Source organism: Stegodyphus dumicola, chromosome X2 (genome assembly GCF_044657685.1).
Source record: "Stegodyphus dumicola isolate Sdum_Otavi_A_Nest chromosome X2, ASM4465768v1".
In the NCBI taxonomy this organism is placed as follows: domain Eukaryota; kingdom Metazoa; phylum Arthropoda; class Arachnida; order Araneae; family Eresidae; genus Stegodyphus; species Stegodyphus dumicola.
This window is the reverse complement of record NC_140781.1, coordinates 131,049,998-131,075,499: the sequence shown is the minus strand read 5'-3', so window position 1 is coordinate 131,075,499 and position 25,502 is coordinate 131,049,998. Positions and strand designations below refer to the sequence as shown.

General features: G+C 36.3%; 1 protein-coding gene across 1 annotated transcript in view; it reads right to left on the bottom strand.

The window, feature by feature from the left end:
* Window positions 1-25,502, bottom strand: part of LOC118181588 (alanine--glyoxylate aminotransferase 2, mitochondrial) — a 173,922-nt gene that overhangs the window by 39,965 nt on the left and 108,455 nt on the right. The window contains exon 6 of the mRNA XM_035350742.1: window positions 15,465-15,558. Coding sequence (XP_035206633.1) covers window positions 15,465-15,558 — 94 coding nt within the window. The remainder of the gene's footprint in view (window positions 1-15,464; window positions 15,559-25,502) is intronic.

Here is a 25,502-nt window from a genome sequence, read left to right as displayed (position 1 = left end):
TAGCTAACTCAGATAATATTGCATTATTCGGCTTATTTACAGTTGCATATATTTAAATTGTTATGCCAGTAAGTTTTGAGCCAACTTCGTATTAATTTGATTTTCATAATTTTGGGTTACTAGTTTATTTCATTTAAATGTGTATTTGACTGTTATCTTAAGTCATCTCGTCAAAAGAGGCTGGCGAAGTTTGTATACACCAATAGTGCATTATGCACAAAGTTCTGATTTAATAAAAAGGTTTGTTTTAAAACCTTCGTAAAACTTTGTAGACCTATCCAGACATACCGATAATTTACTTAATGTCTACCAGAAGGGTTGACATTAGTTTATATTACCAAAACAAGTCAGACTTCGCAGTGGCGCCCAAACAAAAGTGAGAACCATGTCTCAAGAGAATTCAACATTTAAGTCAGCTTCACTGGCACAAATGAATCCCCTGCAGGGATTCGGATATGTCATAGATATGTTGCCCACTTCAGTGAAACCACAAACTGAGATCTATGGCACAAGTTTGGTAGTGACAGTTCTTGCAATGCCAAATTATTTGCCGCGTAAGAGCTATCATTATTCCTTGGATAAAATAATTAACAGACACTAAGACATTATATATAATTTGAATATTCTCTTTTACTACTTTCTTCAAAAATGTCTTGAATTAATTGAAAATATATTTTCAGAAATGTGCTGAATATATGAAATATGAATATGGTTATATAAAATATGGCTACATTTTTCAACAACTGATAAGTTACTTCAACTTTAAAGTAATTTTGAAAATTCTGGTCATGTTCTGCATATGATACAGAATATTCAGCTTTTCTTCTAGCTGACGTTGTGTAACTGTACTATTAAGCGAAATTGATGAATATTAAGAGTATATATGAACATCCAATATGGCACTTAAAATAGTTTTAGTTAGTAAAAAAATGCTAATTAATATGAATATAAAATTTTATTTACTAAATGCAATAATCCGCATATGCAAAATATAAATACCTATTTCTGGAAAGAGCACAAGAAATGTATCAAATTATGTAATAAATCAAGGTTGGTTAGCATGAAGTGACATAACTTCGGAACTAATAAGAAAATATCTAAAACTGTCGTAGGTATCTAACTGTATTAAATTTTGAAAACATTTTTATGTTTTTGAAGCTGTTTCATAGTATGTGAAGTCTTCAAACTTTTATGATATAAGGTAATTATTCATGAATTTTCATGGAAGATGAAAAACGTTTGATTTCATCTTTAAAGTTTTAGCATCCTTCAGTAAACATCGGCAATAAAAACTTGCATGATATTCCCTAAATAATATGAAATGATATAAATTCTTGAAGAAAGAGCAAGATGTGTTCTCACATTCTACAATATATTAAAATGTTTAGCATGAAACGATTCATGCATAGCTTTTAGTAATTTTGCCCTCGTTAGTGAAAATCTCTTCCTAAATTCTGAAATTATGATGTTTTATATTCAATATTTTTATGTTATTAATTAATGAATTATATAAATGTGTTAAATTTAAAAGAAAAATCAAATATTTCCCTCATTAGTTTAAGTAATCTAAAGTCATTTAAATGATTTACGAAGTAAAAGAAGAAAACATCTGAAGTTTCCTGTGGAACATATCAGTACCTTGTAGAGACATTAGGATTTTTTGGAAGCAGGAGAAATGAAAAATTTGCAACGCCTTCGTCGGGAATCGAACCACGAACCTCTCAATTACGTGCTGAGCATGCAGACCACCACACCACGAAGGCAAGCGATGAAGACGGGAGAAATACCTTATATACTCCCCCTTTTAAAGGGCGACTGGGGGTTTTTTAGGAGACCCAATCGCTAAATCCTGGATGAGGAGAATCATCATCCAACACCCTTTTAGTTCGGACGCCAATTAGGATTTTTTGGAAGCAGGAGAAATGAAAAATTTGCAACGCTTTCGCCGGGAATCGAATCACGGATCTCTCAATTACACGCTGAGCGTGCAGACCACCACACCACGAAGGCATGCGAAGAAGATGGGAGAAATATCTTATAACCTGATATGAAAATTTTTATTCAATACCCAAATAACAGAAACTGGGTAACATTTAAAAAATATGTAGGTTGTCTCAAAAAGCCATTGCGAAACTTAACATGGTGATCTGTCGTATGATGACAAACAAGATTTACATTAGAAGTGTCCGAAAATGCAAACGGCGACCGCTAGACGGCAGTGTTCGCAGGCTTATGGGAGAGTGGTAAACGTAATCATAAAAAGTCATGTAATTGCTATCTACTACACATATGATGCGGCAACTGCCCAGGAGCCTGAATCAAGTGACATTTACACCTAAATCTCCAGGCGAGGATGTTGCAGGAGAAGAATGAATCGGTTTACTAACTCAGATAATGGCCGATACGCATTACATGTAAGGTGCCGCGGATGGAAATGGACGAGCCGCTCTATGGATGTATCTTTAGCACTTCCCAAACAAACATCAGCCAAGTTGTGCTGTGTTTGGAGAACTGTATCGCTGACTGCATGAAGCAGGAGCTTTCTAAGTAAGCAGCCACATTGGCTGAGAACGCGCTACACGCACACCTGTCGTAGAGGAAGCTGTTCTACGGGAATCCGATACGAACCAGCAAACAAATCTCCAAGCAACCGAACGCATCTTACAAGTAAATCATTCCACCATTATGCACATACTGCACGAGGACAACATGCTACACCCCTAACACATCCAAACAGCACAGGCAAAAGGGTCGCACAGCCGGGTTTTTCATCGTGGATTTTGTTCTCCCGATGAACCCTCTTTTAGATAGGACGGTGTCCTGAACCTGCACAATGCACACGTGTGGGCACATGAAAACCCAATGTATACACGTGCTCATAGAAGTCAACAACATTGCACCACAAACGCTTGGGCTGGTATTATCGGTGACATATTAATTGGCCCTTACTTAATACCTCAACGCCTCGACAGGAAAACCTATCGCACTTTTTTAAAAAGAGTGTTGCCAGATCTGATGGCTGACTTTCCAGCAGGTATACACCGACACATCTGGTTTCAGCATGATGGAGTGCCTTGCACAATTTAGCAGCACTGTCCGCGAATACCTCAATAGAACATATCCTGATCATTGGATTGGCAGAGGCGGACCAGTCGCATGACCACCGCGATCCCCCCCCTGGATTTTTACCTGTAGCGATGCATGAACTCCATGATGTACGTGACAACTGCAACATGAGATATGGTTCTCATCGGCAGGATCGTGGAATCGGCGGCACGTGTCCGTGACATTTTGAACGGGTCCGTGAGTCCATGCGTCAACGTTGTGGTCGAATGGAGGAATTTTGAACATATTCTGTAATTTAACCATGTTCTTTAATAAGAGTCATATCAGCATCTCTTTCGACATCCTTTCTTTCTCTTCCTCCACGCCTCCGCACTTTGCCCTCCAGCGGTCGCCATTCACGTTTTCGGGCATAACTTCCTATGTAAATCTTGTTTGTCATGGTATGACAGACCAGCACGTTAAGTTTGGCAACGACGTTTTTGACCCTGTACGGGATGATATGATTTTATATAACATTTGAATGTCTGTCTAAATCAAATTAATATCTAAAGTTATCAAAAGCATTAAATGTTCTGAGTTTTTAGTGAATAATAGCATACATTTGTTTAGTTATGAATGATAGACCATTCATTCTCTAATCACGTTTCCTACCTTAAATGATCACATGATAACACATGTTCTAGAATGTTCATATGTATCAGTAAATTGGTAATATTTGATTGGCTAAAGGGTATTGCTTCTTGATCCATATTATTCGATTAGTGAATTGAGTGATTTCTTGATTCGGAATACAGCATATATAAACTCATATCTTTCTAAATCATTACCACATTGCTTTGTAAACAAATTTTACGATTGTGCATTGCCTGTTTGCAGGCCCTTTTATGTTCAAAATGGATAATAATTCAGATTCTTCAATCTCCAATGACACATTTTTGCCATGCTGATTTAGCACGTGCACAAGCGTTAAGATTAACTAAATAAGTAAAATAATCCAATTTATTAACGGAGACCAGCCATAAAGCTACAAATTGAAACATTGCAATTTATTAACACCTAAAATTGTAAGGTATTTCCTCCCTCCTTTTTGCATGCCTTCGTGGTGTAACGGTAGCACACTCGGCGCGTGTTCGAAACCTGGGGAGGGCACTGTTCATTTTTGTGTTTCTTACTTCAAAAATCCTATCGGCTCTACAGTGGCGCCTCAACTCAAAGGTGGTGGATGATGATTCTTCACCACGAGGATTTGGTGACTAGGTCCCCTAATCCCCAGTCGCTCTTTAAAAAGATGGAGTACATAAAATATTTTCTCTCTCCTATCTGCATGCTTCGTGGTGTGGCGGTAGCACATTCGGCGCGTATTCGAGAGATTGTAGATAAAGACTCATTCCCTGCACTAATTCGGCAGTCGTTGCCTTAACCCTTTGACTACGAATTTTAAAAAAATTACCCCGTTTTCTCTCCAAGTGAACAAAATATGTCATAAACAAGGCAAATTTAGCATCTGGGATTTTTTGAAAAAGCTTTTCAAGCCTTAAATGGTTAAATTTTCAAGTCTTGGGACACATATGTCCCACACATAGCGATCGACTTACTCTGGAACACCTATTACTCTGGAAAACTCTATTATATCAAAAAGAATTTACATCGTATGGTACATGCATTCTTTGCATAACATATTGAGCCATTACATATTAGGCAACTCATATTTGTTATTTTCTCTATGTTCATTTGTATACAACATGTACAACGGCGTCTTGATTTTCCAACTATTGCAAGATGATCCCCCAACATTCAGGAGATTCTAAATACTTTTTAACCCAGCAGTAATTTTAAACTTTTAGTGGGACACATATGTCCCGTTAGTAGTTCAAAGGGTTAAGATTCTCCTTAACAACAAAGCGGAATCCTAGTAGCAATGTGGGCAAAGCTCCAGACTACTGGTCCGTGCTGTAGGCCCTTAAAGCTGCTTTTAACGAGGATGGTAGGGCGAAACTCTAATGCGCTTGATGACGAGCTGGAAATGGGCACAAAACAAATCACGCTCGAACTGGCAGCCTTGATTAGTTATAATGCCTACTGGACAATCAAATCGGACAATCCACTGTTTATAAAATGCTTGTCCTACTGCCTGTGCAGTTATATCTGATGCTAAAACTGCTTCTGGCCATCCTATGTATCTATCTATGATTGTCAAACAATAATAATTTCCATGAGAAAGCGGGTAAGAACCGACAAGGCAGAGGTGTATATGTTCTAACCTCTATGAATCTTCTAAAAATTTCCTATTGAAGATTTTCTGTGACGTTTAATTTTTTGCTTTGTGTTACAGTACGCGGTTTCCAGCACAGTAGGTGCAATCTACAGATCAGTGGCGTAGCTAGGGTGGGGCAAGGGGGGACATCTGTCGCCGGGCGCAGCATCCAGGGGGCGCAAAACTAATGTTACGAAATTTTAAAATGAAATGTTTTCCATTCTTGGCACACAGAAAGGGGCAGAAATTCTTCAGTTGTCCCAGGGCGCTGAAAACCCTAGCTACGCCTCTGCTACAGATGTAGAGCCAAACAAATGGATATTGTATTAGCATTTGTAAGTCATGAATACTAGTATTGGGTACGTTATTTAACGATGCGAATTTGTAATCTATGGGGGTACTTATCATGGAAAGTAATTATCCTTGACGGTATTTATCATTGATAGTTCCTCATCCTTGAAAGTGATGGATTGGAAAATACAGTCTAATTGCCGAGCCTGTCTTAGGGAGCATTTCTCCGAGCGTTGCCGAAAAGCATATGTTAATGTTTTGTAATTTGTAAGCAAAGAAAAATTTCTCGCCTGGAGCATATGTCTGAAATGTCTGATGGCCGCACATGCTGCTAATAGTCCCTTTCCAAACATGCTATAAATCCTTTCTGTTTACGAACGTTTTTACGAGGAAAAAGCGAAAGGTTGCAATTCTTTGTCAGCTAACTGTGATAATGTTTCACCTATTGCAGTCATCGACTTGAAAAAAGAACTCAGCTTCCGGTTTTGGCTGCCCCAATAACGCAGCAAATGCAATTAAGTTTTTGTAGTCTTGAAATTCTCGTTCGTATTATCTGACAGTTAAGCTTTGTTCTATCATTTCTTTTCCCCATTTTTAAATAAGAAGTTTAAAAACTTGATGCTTTGTTATACTTGGCAAAAATCGACGGAAAAATTTTAAAAATCTCTCTAAATCCTTAACTGTTTTTGATTGTGGGCAATTTAGAATAGGTTCAACTTTACCAGGCAAGTGTTTAGTGCCATCGCTAGAAAGCACCCCCCAAAAAACGAACTTCAGTTAGTTCCCATGCATTTAACTTTTCGAATAAGATTCGTAAATGTATTTTATGGTCTTCAGTATTACTAAACACTAATATGCCATCTAAGTAAGGTCATCAAGAATTTCATTCATTAAACTTTGGAATGTCTCTGAGGCTCCACATAGCCAAAAATTTAAGTTTGGGAATTCGTAGAGTACAAATAGAGTGCAGACCGCAATTTTTTGTATGTCCTCAGGGTGAAGTAACCACATGTGGAATAAAAACTATTCTGAAAGCAAATCTTGTTATAAAATACTTTTTAAGAATTTTGATTAAAAAAAGTAGGACATTTCCATTTGATGGTGGCAATTCATAACTTTCAAAATAATAAGCTTCTGCATTTCTAAAATAAATAACAATCCAGTGGCTAACCGGTAAATTTTGAGAATCTAAATGCATAATAAAAGTTCTAAATTGGTTTCTGGCTTTAGTTAAAATATATGATGCATATGCATACATTCCTACAAAATGTTCCCTGATTTTTAAATCACTGTAAGCTGAATATACACAAATTTATAGTATTTAATTTTTCCCTTACACAGTTTTTAGTAACCGGTGAAAACACCTCAATGTTTATCAATCTCTATGACATTGTTTATGTCATGGAGGAAAAACAATTTTACTTTACACCTGACTGCCACTGGCTCCGACATAGCAATGTGAATACTCTACATCTAAAATTTTAAACACCATTCCAGAATTTTAAATGTTTATTTAATAGAATTCTATTCATATATTTGCAAATTATACACTATAAACACAATAACAAAAATTTAAACTTATCTGCACCAGCGTGAATAAGCCTGGCATAATATTCTGAACTCGACGCAAGTTTAGGAGTTAAAACACCGCAAATTCAAACACGAGGGTTTCATCCTTTTCAACGCAGCTAATTTTCTAAATATATTTGACTAATATCCGCAGCGGGGCAGCGGATTCCATTTCATTCACCCAAAACTCAAATGTTTTAACGCAATAGTATCGCAAAGGAAACATCGACTCAAAATCAAAATATCTATAGAATATAATCCGCTGTTGCCATTCCAGCACTGCCAAGTTTTTCTTCCTGCAGCTGTTGCCAGACTTATCCTCGCTGTATGATGAGAGGTACAACAGACATTACGATATTCTGAAAATGCCAGTAAAATCACTGTCTCTAGTAAACTATGGAAAAACTTTATATCGATTCCGATATTTCCATTTTTATTCACGCTTGTGTGTAATTCAATCACCTAATTAGGAGTCAAATCAAAATCATAAAGTGCATATCCATTTTTATGTTCCTCATAATTAATGTTCATATTCTGAAAATTACTGCAATGATTTAAGTCAAAACGATTTACATAACATCTTGCATTACAATCCTCTTGGAAATTAGGCTGGAAAGGTGTAGAAGGGATCATTTGACATCCATTTAAGACGCAGAGATAATTTAAATTATAATGAGACAATTGAAAATGATTTTTTGAAACATTCCTATTATACGTCTCATTAGATTAAAAAAAAAAAAACTAAAATTATGCGAGTTCGTAGCTGACAAATAAATATATTTGCTATTGTAGTCGAATGCAGACAATACATGGTAGAGCAAAGGTTTTTAACTTCTGTTTCGAAGTATTGGCAAGTAATCACACCATTTTCTAATGCGTTTTCATGGGCAAGAAAGACGGAAGGTGACACATTTACCTTGCGAACATTCAATTTTGCAGAATGAATCGCAGTTTTAAATGCATCATCTTTGAACATCAAAGAAAAAATACCTTTGTTTTGTTCTAATTTGATGCACACATTCACATCGTTAATCAGCAGCTTCGGTTGAGTAGCTAAATCAAATTGAACAGGTCATATTAAAACCATTAAATTGCTTTAGCACAAATTTTGTCTTCGCTCCTTGTATCCTAAGATGGTTGAATTTTTGTCAATCACATTGTGATGTGATGATGTATCTTTATAAAACAACCAGAATGCTAAAATACTCTCTTGGATAAATTTAGATAAAAATAAAAAAAAGGCTTTCAAGCATAAAGCGATAAGCATATCGCTTACCCTTGAAACGCATATCAGAAAATAATTGATTAGAGCAAGATCACTTTGTGTCTGTTTAAACTTTGACTTTTTTTTTTCTTTTTACAATCTTTACTTGAATATATATTAGTGCATGTACCAAATCTAAATAATGGTCTCCATTTCCACTTATATAAAACTTCAGGTGCAACTACAATGGAAGCAAAGCATACTGCGATATACAGGGTGATCTTTTTTAAAGTGTTTGGAGCGCCCTGTAACGCGATCTAATAGCCGAAATGGCACCAAACTTGGCATTTAGACTAATCAAGACATGGGAAAAAGGATTCCGTGGGAAAAAAAAAAAAATTGTTCCAAAAATCAACGCTAGGGCATTTTGTGGCGCTGCTGTAGCTTACAGTAACGAGAATTAGCATAAAACATGAGTATCAAAGAAAAATGCGAATGTTGTGCGATGACAGCGCCAGTAATAGGGGCTATAAAAGCAAGTAGTAGACAGCTCCGACAAATAATCTCAGCTGAAGTAAACGAGTTCCAGTGGACATGCCTCTCACGTTACCGGAACGTGCGGTTACTGGTGAAGCTGTATTTGATGAATCAATGTAATGCATCCGCAGCTGTTCGGGAATTTCGAACCAGAAAAAAATTACGAAAGGGGCCTTTATCGCTGAATGGTCTTAAGTGAGTTATTCCACGGTATGGAGAGTTTTGCGGCGCGTTATTGGATTTTACCCCTACAAAATCAGCCGCTTGCACGAACTGAAACCAAGTGATAATGATAAGCGAGTGACATTCGCTCTATCGTTTCTAGCCAGGGTAGAAATTGATGATGCTTTCCCATGGCACATTCTGTGGGGAGATGAGTTCCATTTTTATCTCAGTGGGTCCGTAAACACACAAAATAGCCGAATTTGGGCTTCTGAGCAGCCCCACACCGTGCACGAAATCCCATTAAATTCCCCAAAAGTCACTGTTTGGTGTGGTTTCACAGCCGAATTCGTAATTGGTCCATTATTTTTTAATACCATCCCTCCGATAGGACCGCAAACGTGTACCATAAATGCAGAAAGGTACCACGAAATGCTGCAAACGTTTGTTATTCCGCAACTTCAGCCAAGAAACCGTCTCCAACAGACAATCTTTATGCAGGATGGTGTTCCTCCACACATTAGTAATAAGGTAAAGCAGCTGTTGCGCCAAAACTTCACTGATGATAGAGTCATAAGTCGCAGTTTTTCAGTTGCATGGCCTCCTCGTTCCCCTGACCTCACGCCATGCGATTTTTGGCTCTGGGGTTATTTGAAATCTCAAGTTTATGTTGGTGGAGTATCAAATTTGTCTATTCTAAAGGACAACATAACAAAGACAGTGCGGAATATTTCTCGTGATATGTTACATACGGCTGTGGAGAACGTTGCGCACAGAATGCACGGTGTTATTTCTGAGAACGATGCTCACATTGAATGAGGTCTAATTCCTCACCGGGGAAGTTAATGGAGTAAATAAACTTTAATAATTTAACTGTACGATTGTATGTCTTGATGTCCCATGTCTTGATTAGTCTAAATACCAAGTTTGGTGCCATTTCGGCTATTAGATCGCGCTACAGGGCGCTCGAAACACTGTCACTTTAAAAAAGATCACCCTGTACACTTGCATTATAACTTTTTAAGACATCTAAATATTTATAGGATTTTCAATGAGTAAATGTACCATATAATTTATATTTTAGAGTACAATTAAATCTTTCTACAAAACTAGCTTTATGCTCACTATGCGAGGTTTGATTCGGTTTATTTAATTATAGCAAAGCACTTGAGGACTATCTGCCTAACAGGAGGGATGCCTTCGTGAAGGACTTTCTATGAAAAACTAGCTAGTATACACGTTACAGATAAAAAAACCCGAAAACACCTACGCAGCTAGCCCGTTCCTCGGGATTCGAAACCTGGACCGAACTACCAGTGTTCAGCGACTTAACCGCTCGGTTTGAAAATTGATAACATGTTATCTAATATTTATGATTTATTAATATGGCGTTTTTCCTTAAGTATTACTTCATTTCTTTTCTTTCTGCATGTCAAAGCATACTTATTAAAAATTATTTCAAATTCTGCAGTTGTTTGGCAGAAACGTTCCGCATGTGCTTTTCAAAAATCTCTTCATTCTTTGTTTTGAGGAATATACACTCAAGAGCCAAAATATTATGACCACCTGTCAATAACGAGTTGGGCCACCTTTGGCGCGCAACACAGCTTCAACCCGCCTTGGCATGGATGCCACAAATCCTTGATAGATGGCCGGAGACAGATTGTACCAGATGTTGTAGCAACGGTCACACAAATCCGAGATATTGCGAATTGGTGGTCTTTGACCTCTGAGCTGCCGTCCTATGACATCCCAAATGTGTTCTATCGGATTTAGATCCGGTGAGTTAGGTGGCCAGGACATTAACTGGAAATCAGCATCATGTTCCTGGAACCACTCCAACACAATTGTAGCCTAGTGACACGGGGCGTTGTCCTGTTGGAACATTCCATTTCCAGCTGGGAAAACAGAGGCCATGTATGGGTGCAACTGGTCCGCAATGATGTTCAGATACCCTGTAGCATTCATGGTCTGCTCTACCACAACCACGGGTCCCAGTGACGCCCAAGAGAACGTCCCCCAGAGCATAATACCGCCACCACCGGCCTGTGTATGACCTACTGTGCATTGAGGGAGCAACTGTTCACCTGGAAGACGGCGTATCCTGACACGGCCATCGGCGTGATGAATGACAAACTGTGATTTATCTGACCACGCAACTCTCTTTCACTGATCCATGGACCAGTCGCGATGTTCCCGGGCCCAGCGCAGTCGCAGTTGGCGATGACGCTTGGTCAGCAAAGGCACACGAATGGGACGTTTGCTGCGGAGCCCCATATCCAACAGTGTCCGCTGAACAGTGTGCTACGATACTTTTCTACTTGGTCCTGCATTGTATTCGGCTGTCAGCTGAGCCACTGTCTGGCACCGGTTTTGCTTCACAATGCGAAAGAGTCTCCGATGACCTTTTTCTTTTATAGGGTGTGCACGTCCAACACCATGTCGTCGACTGCTGGTTTCACCGTCATTCATCCACTTTTCATAGGTACTAACAACTGTAGATCGCGAACAACCCACGAGTCGTGCAGTTTTAGAAATACTTGCTCTGAGCCTTCGAGCCATTACAATCTGCCCTCTATCAAAGTCGCTTAGATCCGCAGCCTTTCCCATCACACAGAGAAGGAAGTGAAAGAATGTTTCTTCAGACTCTCCAGCAGCAGTTAAATACCACTTCCACCTGATCACGTGCCTTGCACGTCATCCAGGCGCGTTCATCGCAAAATGTAGGGCTGGTCATAATATTTTGGCTATTGAGTGTACATTCCATGAACATGATCCGGAAACCTCAAGCATTTACTCACTTTTTAGAATGTGTGTATTTATATGGTATGTACAGGAAGAATATATTTCTTTTCATGCCAATATGCACACAAATTTGTTCCCTGACACCTCCAAAACGTCAAAAAAATGTTTTGTAGGAGGACAAACATACTAAAAATTCTTATATTTAAATATTAATAGTTTCATCCAACAGTAATATTAAAAAAATTTTAATTTGCGCCTATAAAAGAAGTATTTAAAATCTAATTAAACGAAAGTATCATAATGTAATTTTTATTTGAAATGGTTGCTATGGTGAGACTTTTTCCAAAAAAGGAAACTTTATCAGAATGTTAGTTTCATGGATGAATTTAAAAATATGTTTAGGTCCTCGGAAAGTGTAAATAATTGTTAATATTTCATTTAATAAAACTGTTTCATTAGTATTTAAACAGCTTTTTTCTCAGTCATCTTTATTTGGTGACTATAAAAAATTGGTGACCGGCTGAACACAAAAGACACCGAAAATAGATGAAACTGAAGATTTAGCAAATGCATCGCCTGAACTTATAAAGTCAGATTAAAATTCCTCCTTTTTGGATCTATAAACATGAAATCTGTTTTTTTTTTTTTTTTTTTTTTTTTTTTTTTTTTTCAAGTTGAAGCATAATTCAGAATATCGGGAATAAAAGCTAAAAAAACTAAGTTTGATTAGACTAGAAGAGAAACACGCTAATGTGACAATCAAAATCGTAAAAACAACCTTGTATTTAGCGTAATTATATTGAAACACTCAATCGATTTCGAGGGCAGCTAAAGGTCCCTCCTCATTAGAAGAAAGAAATACATAGAAAGAAGAAAAATAAAGGGGAAGAAGTCTCAGAAACACGTGGTCCTTATCAGCACTGCACGTGGTTATAACCGGATTTTTAATCAGAGTTACACTGGCCGCCTACTTTTACTGAGCCAGGCTATCTGATCAAACATGTAACACAAAGGAGAAGAAAAATTAGCGAAGTTAAAATTAGGGAGCGAGGGGCAACTGCTCCTTCACGCTCAAAATCTGAACTTCGAATAATGAATGCATTATTTTTCTTCTATGTATTTCTATGTATAAATTCTATGTATTTCTTTCATCTGATGAGGAGGGACCTTTAGCTGCCCTCGAAATCGATTGAGTGTTTCAATATAATTACACTAAATACAAGGTTGTTTTTACGATTTTGATTAAGTTTGATTATTTGGTTTCACAATTGGAGCCTAAATACGTAGCAAACAAATGAGACACTGTCAATAGCGATAGCGAAAACAAGTTTAGGTGCTAAAAATTGACTTTGAAATCTGTGTAAGAAAAGTGAAAATGTCCGAATAAAAAAATTAGTTACCGGCAGTGAGTTGAAACACGTGAAAGCATGCCAACTATTGTGAAAATTAAGATCACTTGTTACAACTAACGCTCAGAAAATCCGATTGAAATCTTTTGGCCCGACAAATTACCAGAAACAATGGAAAACTTACTGTTAGAATGCGAAGAAGATATTTCAAAACTTGCTATAATGGCAGACAAAATCAACGATATGACTCTACATACAGAAATAAACTGAAGAGCCAAAAAGTTATGACCATCAACTCAAAAAAACGTTACGCGACCTTTGGTCTGCAAAACAGCTGCAACTCGCCTTGGTATGGATGCCACAAGTTCTTGGTTGATGAGTGGTGACAGGTTGTACCAAATGTCTAAGCAGCAGTCACGCAAAGTCGAGATATTCCGACATGGTGGTGTTTGAGCTCTGAGATGCCGCTTCGTAACATCCCAAATGTCCTTTATCGGGTTACGATACGCCGATTTAGGTGGCCAGGACATTAATTGGTATTCATCCTTATGCTCCTCGAACCACTCCAACACATTTCGAGTCTAAGACATGGGGCATTGTCCTACTCGAAGATTAAATTTCCAATTGGGAAGACAGACGCCATGTAAGGGTGCAAGTGATTCGCAATTATGTTCAGACAGTCCGCAGCTTTCATGGTCTATTCTACACAACTAAGGGTCCCTCAGCCGCCCATGAGAACGTCCCCCAAACCATAACACAGCAGGAGCAACTATTCGCCTGAAAGACGGTGTACCCTAACACGAACATCGACGTGATAAATGAGAAATCGTGATTCATCCGACCACGCAACTGTCTTCCACTTATCCATAATCCGTTGCCGATGTTCCCGGGACCATTGCAGGCGTAGATGACAAAGACGCTTGGTCAACAGAGGCACACGAGTGGGACGTCTGCTGCACAATCCTATATCCAACATTATCCGCTAAACTGTGTTCCGAAACACTAGCACTTCCGGACGTTTTTCTGAATACTAAAGTTTAAAGATTACACACACAACTTTATAAATCCACAGTGAATGAGGATTTGATATTGCGTCTTTACAGCTGATAATTTAAAAGGAAACTCAAAAACCATACTGTCCAAAGCATTTAGAAAGGAGAGAGCTAAGTATAAAGATGAACTCACAAATAAAAGGAAAAAAATGCTCCGAATTTTAAGTCTGCCGTTCATCCTTGAACTCAGCCCTTTCCTTGCTAAATTCATCAAACAGTATGGCTTACCTGTTTACGTTAAATCTGTCTGCAAAATCAAGTTCTCAATTATAAAAGGCGAATCACCATACCTTCGTTCATAGGGCATTTACAAAATTTCTCATGAACATGTTCTGTTTTTAGAAGACAATCCTGGAGATCTTTAGAGATCAAAGTAAAGGAACATATCTGGTATGTTACACAGAAGAAAGTGAAAGATCTTCAGTGCATACTATTGTTAAGGAAAAAACCACAGCTTTTATCTTTTGAAGACAAAAATTATATAATATGTAAGGTTCTTCCTACTGTAGTCTTCAATATTTTGTTTAAATTGTTTGCTTATTTGCTCTAACTTTTACACAGAATCTTTTCATTTTCTTTATATTAAACTGCACAATTTCCGTTCCCTCAATTTGGATTTCTTAGAAGTTTTTCCTTTTTCGTTTTTTTATGCATAAGGACATCATTAGTAACTTAGATTCCACGCCACTCCAGTAGGAGGCGTGAAAAGAGGTGTCCCATGCTCCAACTTTGTTTAAGTAATACAATTGCTGCATGGGGCACTAGTAATTCGATCGCATTCTCATGTTAACAACGCTCTGTGATAAAGTTGGACTAAACTCCAATGAAACTGCAATCAGCTATCATCTTTTATTTATTACTTATTTTCGCTAAATTTTACATTGAGCCTTTTTTTTTTTTTTCCCATAAACATATTTTTAAGCACACAGTCTTATTTTCGTTTTAATCCAAAGGAAGTTTTTACTACTTAAAAACACATAGGTTTTTTTTCCTCTCTGTAATCAGTAATAATTAAAAAATTGGTTTTACTTGTTTTTCAATAATTTTCACGTTGTACTTCTTCGTTTGTTTATTATTAAACTGCACAATGTTACTCTCTTCAAGGATACAGTCTTTTCATATTAAAATTAAAATTTGTTCTATAAATATAATCAAAGGTCCTTAGAAATTAAATTTACAACCCTTCGGATTTAGTTCAGGGGAATTACTGATAATAAGGAATAATAAAATCTTACATGATGTATACCGAAGCCAGATGGATAACAATGCTTCCAAGTTCCAATTCCACATAATCCCACAACATATGGGCTATCCCCATGATATGAATTTCTGTAAAGATTTTTAATACACTATATGAAATCAACAATTCCATTATCTTTTTAAATATATACTAAATATGGTTATTACTTAATTAATATTTATGCTCAAGCCTTTCAATTAAGTATTGTAGTTCCAAAGATGCAATATCTGTTAATAGGAAGACGGCTATTAACTGTCAATTCAAAATTTTTGCAGCAACTCTAGCAACAAATTGAAGAAGTTAGAACTTTTTTTTCCAGACAGAAGCAAAGCATATGAAAATTTTCAGTTACAAAACCAACGAGGTTCTCTCTTTGATATGGGAACATGCAATTTGTATGTGCACACAAATGATAAAAAGTAAGGTGAATAAAAGATTATACAGTCTTATTTAGGAATGAAATATTGTGAAAGAAATGGTAGCAATTATGAGTCAAAAAATAAATACGTTTAAAAGCTAATTATGTTTTATTTACAATTAACTCATTTGCAATAAATAAATATTCCATACAAATTTATGCCGACTAACCTGAAAGGTTAAAAAAAAAAAGAGAAAAAATGCATAGAGTTGAGAATGTGATGACAAAACATTTCCTCTTTTTTAAATCAAGACCAAATAAGATGGGGAGAAAAAAGAAAGAATGAATATACGATGTGGCCATGCAGTTCCATGAGATCACTGCATGATATGCATATCCACAACACTAGTGGAGCTTACAAACTGTCATATCATAGATTTCTTGCCCTTTCTTTAGGATACACTTTAGGGTTAAATAAAATATCTACGCTACCATCACCTTTAACTTGTCACATTTCTGATTGTCTGTGCTTAAGTTATGTGCTACCCATACATCTTTCCATTCTAAACCCAATATATACTATTAAAATTTTACATTTGAATATTTTCTCTTACTTTACTGCATTTCTTGGATAGGAATTTCATTATGCATTAGCGTCCGGAGATGTTGCAAGGGTTCTGAACTGATAATGAACATTTGTTTTCAAATAAATATTTGTGTCGTTGCTACCTCAAAACTTTTCAATAGAAAATTAAAGGGTGTGGAGTTTCCTTTAGTTCACTAGCCAGTTATTTTAGTTTTGGTATCTTTTCTGAATTCTCTACTTCTCACATTTCCTCGCCAGGATGCAAATTAAACGGGTGAAAGAGAGTATTTAAACGAGTGAAAAGAATAGTTTAGACAGAGCGTGATTTCGCTAGTGCAAAGCATATTTGCTATTTTTGTCCACTCAGCTGGTTAACATAGTAGTGGCTACGCATTCTGGCCATTTAGCTAGTCTATCGCCGGTGTAGGCTGCTGAGTCAGCCTGTTAGGTTAATCTAAATTGTGAAGTCTAGCACTACTTCTTATCTTTCAAATCTATAGTTAATTCACCTTTAAGTTCTCATTGCAAGTATTCGATGTTTTTGTGAGCACAAAGTCCGTGCCTTTCTGTTAAGCAGTTGTGATAAACAAAAAGGGCCTTTTTTACAACATTTATCTGTTTTGTTAAATAAATTCATGACAGGGAAGCAATGAAGTTGACAATAAGTACTCTTTTACCGATGTGCGGCCCACCAGAGGCCAAGTGGTAAAGTCACTGAACACTGGTAGTTCAGTCCGAAGTTTGAATCCCGCGAACGAGCTGGCTGCATGGGCATTTTTGGGGTTCCTCCCATGTGTAACGTGTATACGAGTCAGTCCTCCACGAAGACATCCCTTCCTTAGGCAGATAGCCCTTGATGCTCTGCCGTAATCACACAAACCAAACCAAATTTTTAACGACGTGAAACTCTTAACCACAAAAAATCAACAGTTTTGAGTTTGCAGTTTCTCCTTAAATCCGAGGGAAAATATTCACATCCGCTCAAAAATATGCGGTGAAAAATGGTCTAACTTGTTCTTTCATATCTGAGAAGCATATAAATGTATGGCATTCTTTTTGCTTAAGAAAGCATAATAACTATTTTAGTTAAATGGGTATTTTGCTCAATGGAAATCATATAAAATGTTAAACTATGTATTTACAAAACCCTTCTATGCTCAGTGTTGGCACTGTTTTCATAAAATTCCCTACTTCCCTTTGAGAAACTGCATAATTGGTGTTCCAGCAAATAATCAACATTTAAATAAATAATGATTTGTAACTACCTTTCTCAAACACCTTGTATAAATGTTAATGATGTTCACTTTGGTTACAAAATAACGAAGATTCGAAAGGAAATAAAAGAATGCCATAGAAAAGAAATACACAGTGCTTTTGTTGAATCACAAGACTTGAACATCCATCTACAGGAACAGTTAATACTTTTATGTTATAGTAGAGTAGTTTCCAGTATTTCTTATCCAATATCATTTCTTAAAACTTGCAATAATGTCAGAGACATTTTACTTAAACACATAATTACTAATAAAAAATATCATGTTCACTGAATGATAGAGAGGTCCTGAATACTGCTTAGTTCTAAAAAGCTTAGAACACAAGTTTCAGCAGGATTCATTTCATTCTAATTCCTCATAACCCTGTTTTTATGAAAACGAGGATACGCATGCAGGCCCTCGAAACACAGTGTTTAAAGACCCAGATTGATTTAATTAAGCAACAGTATACAATGTGACATTTTAATTGTTGCTTAAACAGTGACCTTAATTTTCCCTTTTGCAGTTAGAACCTGATTCTTTTTTTTTCGGGTGGGGGGACATTTAAAACCCATATAAAACTAGCTATTATTCAAGCAAACCTAATATGTACACTTATCATGGTGTTGAAGATTTTAATTTTGGGACCTATTATAGGGTGGGGCAAATATAAGTGGCCGCCCCACCTTGTATAATCACAGTTTCCCCTCCCAGAAACTGTGTCAACTAAGGATGCTTGGGAATAAATTTTCTGTGTTTCTACCTCATGGAGTTTCCTTTTGAGAAGAATACCCGAGAAGTAAGATGAGAAATTAGAACTTGATTCCCAATATTACTCTCCAGTTTACTTTGTTTGAAAATGTAACGGGGTGGGAGCACTGAATGTAAATAATGTCAAATTAGGAAGTAAAAAGAAAAAGATCGATGTAGGCTTTATATGAAACACTATAAATTTTCAGAGATTGCCATAAAATTAAAATAAAATAAAATAAAATAAATTACATCAGAAATAACTATTAAAGGATACCAGAAATTATCACAAAGCTAAGAGGAGTACCAAGATAATCTCACTGCTTTGCCTATTATTTAATTTGAAGCAACCAATTTAATGCTTTTACAGCACAATTACAAACATTTCATTGCATCAGATTGTTGTAAAAATAGCATACCTCTATCTGCTGAATAAATAAAAAATTCTCATTACATAAAATCCAAACAAATTGCTTCATTTCGAACTCTGCATTGGAATTCTTTCAATTTTGATTTCATATGTGATTGTGGTCCATTATTTCATATGTATTATGGACTAAGGGCCAAATGAAAATGACATACCTGTTCAATCTACTCCACTCATTAGCTCCCAGTGCTGGGCAGGTATGACAGTACATTAAGACAAAATTACAACCATTTGCTTTTCAATTTTACACTGATTCTAGAAGGCATAACAGGTGTCCTTCATATATACACTGCTCTACTGATTATTTTAATGCCCTAGCATGCTTTATTTATTAGGGAAATTTCACACTGATTTTCTATTTCCTTCACAGCACTGAAATTTAATGACCAGCACTGCAAGTTTTGTCTACACGACTAGAAAATTTATTCATTTATTTTCAAAACACCAATTTGAATAACTTAAAGAAAAAAAAAGAAAAGAAAAAAAGGCAAAAATTTAAATTAATTAGAAATACAACAGTATTTTTAACCATGTTCTAAAGACTTTGGAAATAAAATTGGAATGAAGAAAAAAAATCTCCTACATTTAAAAGACAATGTATAACATTTGTTCTAGTAGTTTCTTATTCTACCTATACATGTAAAATACATAAAGAAACCTAATAAATGGATGGACCTATCAACTACAAGATTTGATTAGTTTTGACATTCATTCACGCTGAAAGTTGAAATTCTCCATAGACAATGTAACATTTAAAAAATGCAAAAATAATAATGCTATGAGTAAATGGTTGAGATATTTCAAGAGAGATGAATAGGTGTGGTGAGAAAAATTGAGCAAGACGTCAGGGCAGATTTGATGATTTTCCTTAAAACTCTAAAATATGTTTTTTCCTTTCCCCTCCTTGTTTGTTTTACTAGAAGTGAAGTTTGCTTCAAGTAAAAAGACAGAATGCTTAGCGACATCTACTCGATGCTGATGATGTAAGAATAATCCCATATAGCACACATAGTTGCTGTGACATTACAGTAAGGTCCCAATGTTACATTCTCATCACATTTGTGACCACGATACATCAAAGAGATGTCACATCGTGATGTGGATGCGAATACACGTCACAGAAAACATTTAATGTGACAACACGAAATTTCTCAGTCTTCCCCACCATGACCTTTCTTGATTTTGCTCATGTAATTCTTCTTTAATCGGAAGTATTCTTGTGTGCTGACCCCGTCTTCCTGATTCGTTGTTAAATGTTTCAATAAACCTTTTGATATAAATTATTTTTATGCTATCAGCTAGCAATTTTAGTTAGTTCTTTTTTATCTAATCGCTGGAATTTAAGTGTTTTACACTCTTAGACAAAAAAGAAAAAAAAAAAGAAAAGAAAAGGAAAAAAAAAAAAAAAAAACGACGCACCAAGAAGGAGTTATCCGAATGGGACGAAAATCGGTAGAAGTGATGTATATGTACAGAAAACCAAATTTGTTTGGTACAGAAAACCAAAACGTTTGAGGAAAATTGGATGATTTATTGAAGTGATAGAGCTTCACAAAGTGAAAAGGTCAGTAACGCGTTTGTCCACCTCTGGCCCCTATGCAAGCAGTTATTCGGCTTGGCATCGATTGATAGAGGTTGCGGATGTCCTCATGAGGGATATCGTGCCAAATTCTGTCCAACTGGCGCTTAGATCGTCAACATCCCGAGCTGGTTGGAGGGCCCTGCCCATAATGCTCCAAACGTGCTTAATAGGAAAGAAATCCGGTGACCTTCCTGGCCAAGGTAATGTTTGGCAAGCGCTAAGGCAAGCAGTAGAAACATGTGCAGTGTGGGGGGGGGCATTATCTTGCTGAAATGTAAGCCCAGGGTGGCGTGACATTAAGGGTAAAACAACGGGTCTTAGAGCTTCGTCGACGTACCGCAGTTCTGTAAGGTTGCGAGGGATGACAACCAAAGGGGTCCTACTATGAAATGAAATGGCACCCCAGACCATCACTCCTGGTTGTCGGCCTGTCTGTCGGAAGACAGTAAGGTTGGTATCACACCGCTGTCCGGAGCGTCTCCAAACTCGCCTTCGCTGGTCATCGGGGCTTAGTTCAAAGCGGGACTCATCACTGAAGACTATTCCACTCCAGTCAGTGACATTCCAGTACGAATAGCCCGACACCACTGCAAGCGGGCTTAACGTTGTACAGAGGTCAATTGGTAGTCGGCGCAAGAGGCGCCGTGACCTCAGCCCCCTTTCTGTGAGCCGTCTATGAATGGTCCTTTCGGTCACTGAAGCACTAGTTGCACGTAAAATTGATGATAATGATGCATATAGGGCTGTGAGTGCCGCTCTGACGATTGCTCGGTCTTCACATTCTGTCGTTTCTCTAGGCCTACCGCTTCCTTCTTGACGCTGTGTGCGACCATGGTTCACCCATTCCTGTCAACATCGTCTAATAGTGGCAGCGCTCCTGCTCAAATGTCGAGCTATTCGCCGGTAAGACCAACCGGCTTCTTTTAGCCCAACTACACGACCTCTCTCAAATTCATACATCTGCGCTCGTTCAGCTCAGACGTTCTCATCTGGTCAGACGTTCGCTCACCTGTATGCCAGGCACAGTTACTGTCTACCAGAGTACACGGAATGAAATTCGTGAAGAATTTATGACCTGGAATCGTAATTTTTGCTCTTAAATATCCTGCCAGTTGCGCAGATCAGATAAGCTGTAGCGACAATCGTTCATTCGTTGGCAGCCAAAATGTAAAATTTTGCATTTTTAGGTCGAAACATGTATGCATATCAATTTGTGTCCAATTATTTGCTTTATATCTTCTCGCTGCGTCTTTTTTTTTTTTTTTTTTTTTTTTTTGTCTTAGAGTATAAATTTTTAAGTTTGGACTGCCTGACTGTCTTTGGTGCCGGACAAAAATTAAATAAAGATACAGAATAAAATCTACTAAAAATAATCTGAAACTTGAAATCCTCAGCTAAGAAGAGGAGGAGAGGAACTGTGTGATTGATCTATCCCACTTTACATTTAATAAACATTCTTAGAATCTATTAATTCAATCTATCAAATTCACACTCAATAAAACCTAACCTGAAAAATAAAGAGGACTAAATCTTCGCTGGTGCAAGGTTAAAAATACTATACTATCTCTCCAATTAAAAACGTTTCTTCAATTTTTAAGTAAACTACATATTCATCAGTTCTATAATTAACTCAAGAGCAACAAGTTCAGTTTCATTAATTCAAAAAACCTAACAAACTTCAGAGAAGAAATATTCATACCTCAATCTGCAAATCCTTCATAAAAAAAAAAAAAAAAAAAAAAAAAAAAAAAAAGAGTTTAAATACATTCCTGGCACCTAAAAATGTCATTAAAATTAATTCAAAACCATCATTCAAGTAATTATTAATAAGTGGTTAGCACAAAAATTAAAAGGCGCGTTGTGAAAACCTACCTTAATAATATTAACAAAACTCCGAGTAAAACTCCAAGTTTCTTAGAAACCTTATGGCTCAAACAAATGGAGTGACTGGACAGATACAAGTAACACACACACACACACACACACAAAAAAAAAAAAAAAAGAAACATAAAATATACAAATCAAAACACATTTATTATTTTCTAGAGTAAATTCAGATAGTTGGATAAACTGATCAGTATCCTAGAAAATTAAGCTTTATATGTAAAATAACATATATCCCGTTCCAAAATTACATACTCATATTAACTGTAAGTTTACTATCTTTTTAATAATTCCATTGTTAAAATTTAGGCTGGGGAAACAAATCTTTAATCCTTCAAAATAACTGGTGATTTACTTGAAATTTCTAGTAACTTCTTAATATATAGTATATGTATGTACGATAAAAAATATGAAAGCAAACTTCTAAATTTTAATCAGCTATATCCTCTTATTTTTCATTTAATTTGTGGACTCATCTCTCTCTGTGTTTAAAATTAAGTCTGTTTAAAATGAAGTCTAAACTGCGTCATTAAAATTAATCATGCGATCTTACGTAAAGCTTAATGCAGATGCATCTTGACCAATCACCAAATTGTAAACCAAAACTTAAAACTGAAACTTTTGCCTCCCCTCTTAATCCTCTGCATTACTACTGCGACTCTCTCTCTTTTTTCGCTTAAGCTTTCATCCTGTTAAGACGTTTTGCTGCAATCATCTATGTGCTGCTATGATAGCTTCTACCGGTATGGTATCAAAATTGTGAATGTTCTGTAAGTGGGCACGATTGGAGTGCCGAGTGAATTGTGGCCACAAAACGTGAATTTAAATAAATATGGAATGTAATTCAGCTTGACTGTTTAGTCTTCATTAAAATGGATGGACGCTCTAAGCATCAAGTAACTATGCCATCAGTATTTCTGCACATAGTGCTTCCAAAATTTGTGCTATCATTACATTTTTTGGCGCAGCCGATTTTCGAACATATAATGATGTCTCAAGTGCGTGGAACTCCCAATGCAGAGTTTTTTGCAACTAATCTATCATCCTTTAACGAATGGGTAAAATAAAAAAGAAAGTGTTCATCGCTATTTGAATTCTGAATCAAGGTCTCTGTAATTTTGAACTATACTACATGAAAATTTCTTTTTTATAGCGTAATAGGCAAAGTGTTTTTTCAAGTATAAAAGTGATTTAACGATGTCTTCAAAAGTGCTTATTTGGAAACTGAAAGTGGTATTGAAGTATGATTAATTTCTTCGGTTCTAAATTAATTCTTCAAAGTTGCTTCGATCGACGAAATCCAACTGGTGATATTGAAAACAAAAATGTGTTTTGATGTTACGTGATAAAAAAGTTTTTCTCCAACTGCACTGCTCATGGTTATCTTTTGAAATTTGAAAATGTAATGTAGCACTACTTTATCACAATATCAAATTAAAATGTATAAGTATTCTAAGATTTTATTCAGGGAAGATTATTAAATTTTATTGTTATTAGTACATATAAGTTTTGTAAAAAATTTTGACTTAATGTTAAAAATTTTGGAACTATTTTGTTGACAAGATAGGAATTTTGAAATCATTTTGTAAATAAGATTATTGTTTAAAAATTTGAATTTTAAGAATTTTCTAATTACTTTAAGAGTGATGTGTATGAAATATGAATGAAATAATTATTAAATGGTACAATATTAAATATTGTTAAAATTAATATAGACATACCACAGATTTAAGAAATTGAATAACCATGATAAAATTTATATCAGAATTTAATTAAAAGTAAAATGTATTAAAATTTCTTTGGAATTACGTAAAATGAATGTTATAATTATCCATAATTGTATGTTAAATATAAAGTATGTTGAGGCAGTACTGGTTCAGAAACAGAGGCCAGTTTTACCTCTGCATAACTGTTCCTTTTACCCTCCTCATATGATATAAACTTTGAAGGATCCCACTTTGTTTAACTTTTTATATAGGATTTTTATTTTATTTTTTCATATAATGGAGTGTGTGTGTTTTTTTAATATAAATGGAATGTTGTATTGCAGTTCACTAACCATTCATGAAAATTTAACACGTGAGTTAGTTAAAGTGGGTATGCCCAAATAGCCGGATATGTGTGCAATACGAGAAAGCTGTGGGGTCTTCTAGTTTGTGTAAAATACGAAATTGTAAAATATAACAAAACGTGAATTTAAATAAATATGAAATGTAATTCGGCTTGACTGTTTAGTCTTCCTCAAAATGGATGGACGCTCTAAGCACCAAGTAACTACTCCATCAGTATTTCTGCGCATAGTGCTTCCAAAATTTGTGCTATCATTACATTTTTTGGCGCAGCCGATTTTCGAACCTACAATGATGTCTCAAGTGCGTGGAACTCCCAATGCAGAGTTTTTTGCAACTAATCTATTATCCTTTAACGAATGGGTAAAATAAAAAAGAAAGTGTTCATCGCTATTTGAATTCTGAATGATTTTCAACTAGTCCACCATGGAATTAGGGAATACAGAAACAAAATTTTTTAAAGAAATTTCACTCACAGCTGGGAGACAATTTTTCTGAATTGAAAGACCCTTAGTGTCCAATCCAATATTCTGGAAGAAAAAAAGCGAAGACCATTTTTCTGGTAAAAACACTTTTGGAAGCATCAATTATTTTCAGGAAGAACTACAGATGCCTGATACTAAACGCTCTTGCATCTGGAACGCTCCTGTAAGTCGGTGCAAGTGCCGAATACTAAGGACAAATACTTCTAACTGTAACGGCCGTAGATCAGGAACGGCTTCGGGAATGTCCATTCTGGAATGCATCTGGGTCAGGAACATGTGCTGGAAACCAAATAACAAATACTTGTATCTGGAACGCTTTTTTAAGTCAGGAACTGCAGGTGCCGGATACCAATGAAAAACAATTGTATCTGGAATGCTTCTGTATGTCGGGAACTGCAGGTGGCGGAACCCAATGACAAATACTTGTATCTGGAACACTTCTTTGAGTGAGGAACCACAGGTCCCGGAAAATACTAAGTACAAATACTTCTTTCTGGAACACTTCAGTAAGTCGGGAACCACTTCGAGAATGTCTTTTAATCGTGTTCGAAAGAAATAATGAAGAAGAGGCGAACAAGGTAAATCGATGCTAAATTTTTTGTGAAAGAGCTCTTGACATCACGCAAACGAAAATCCTCA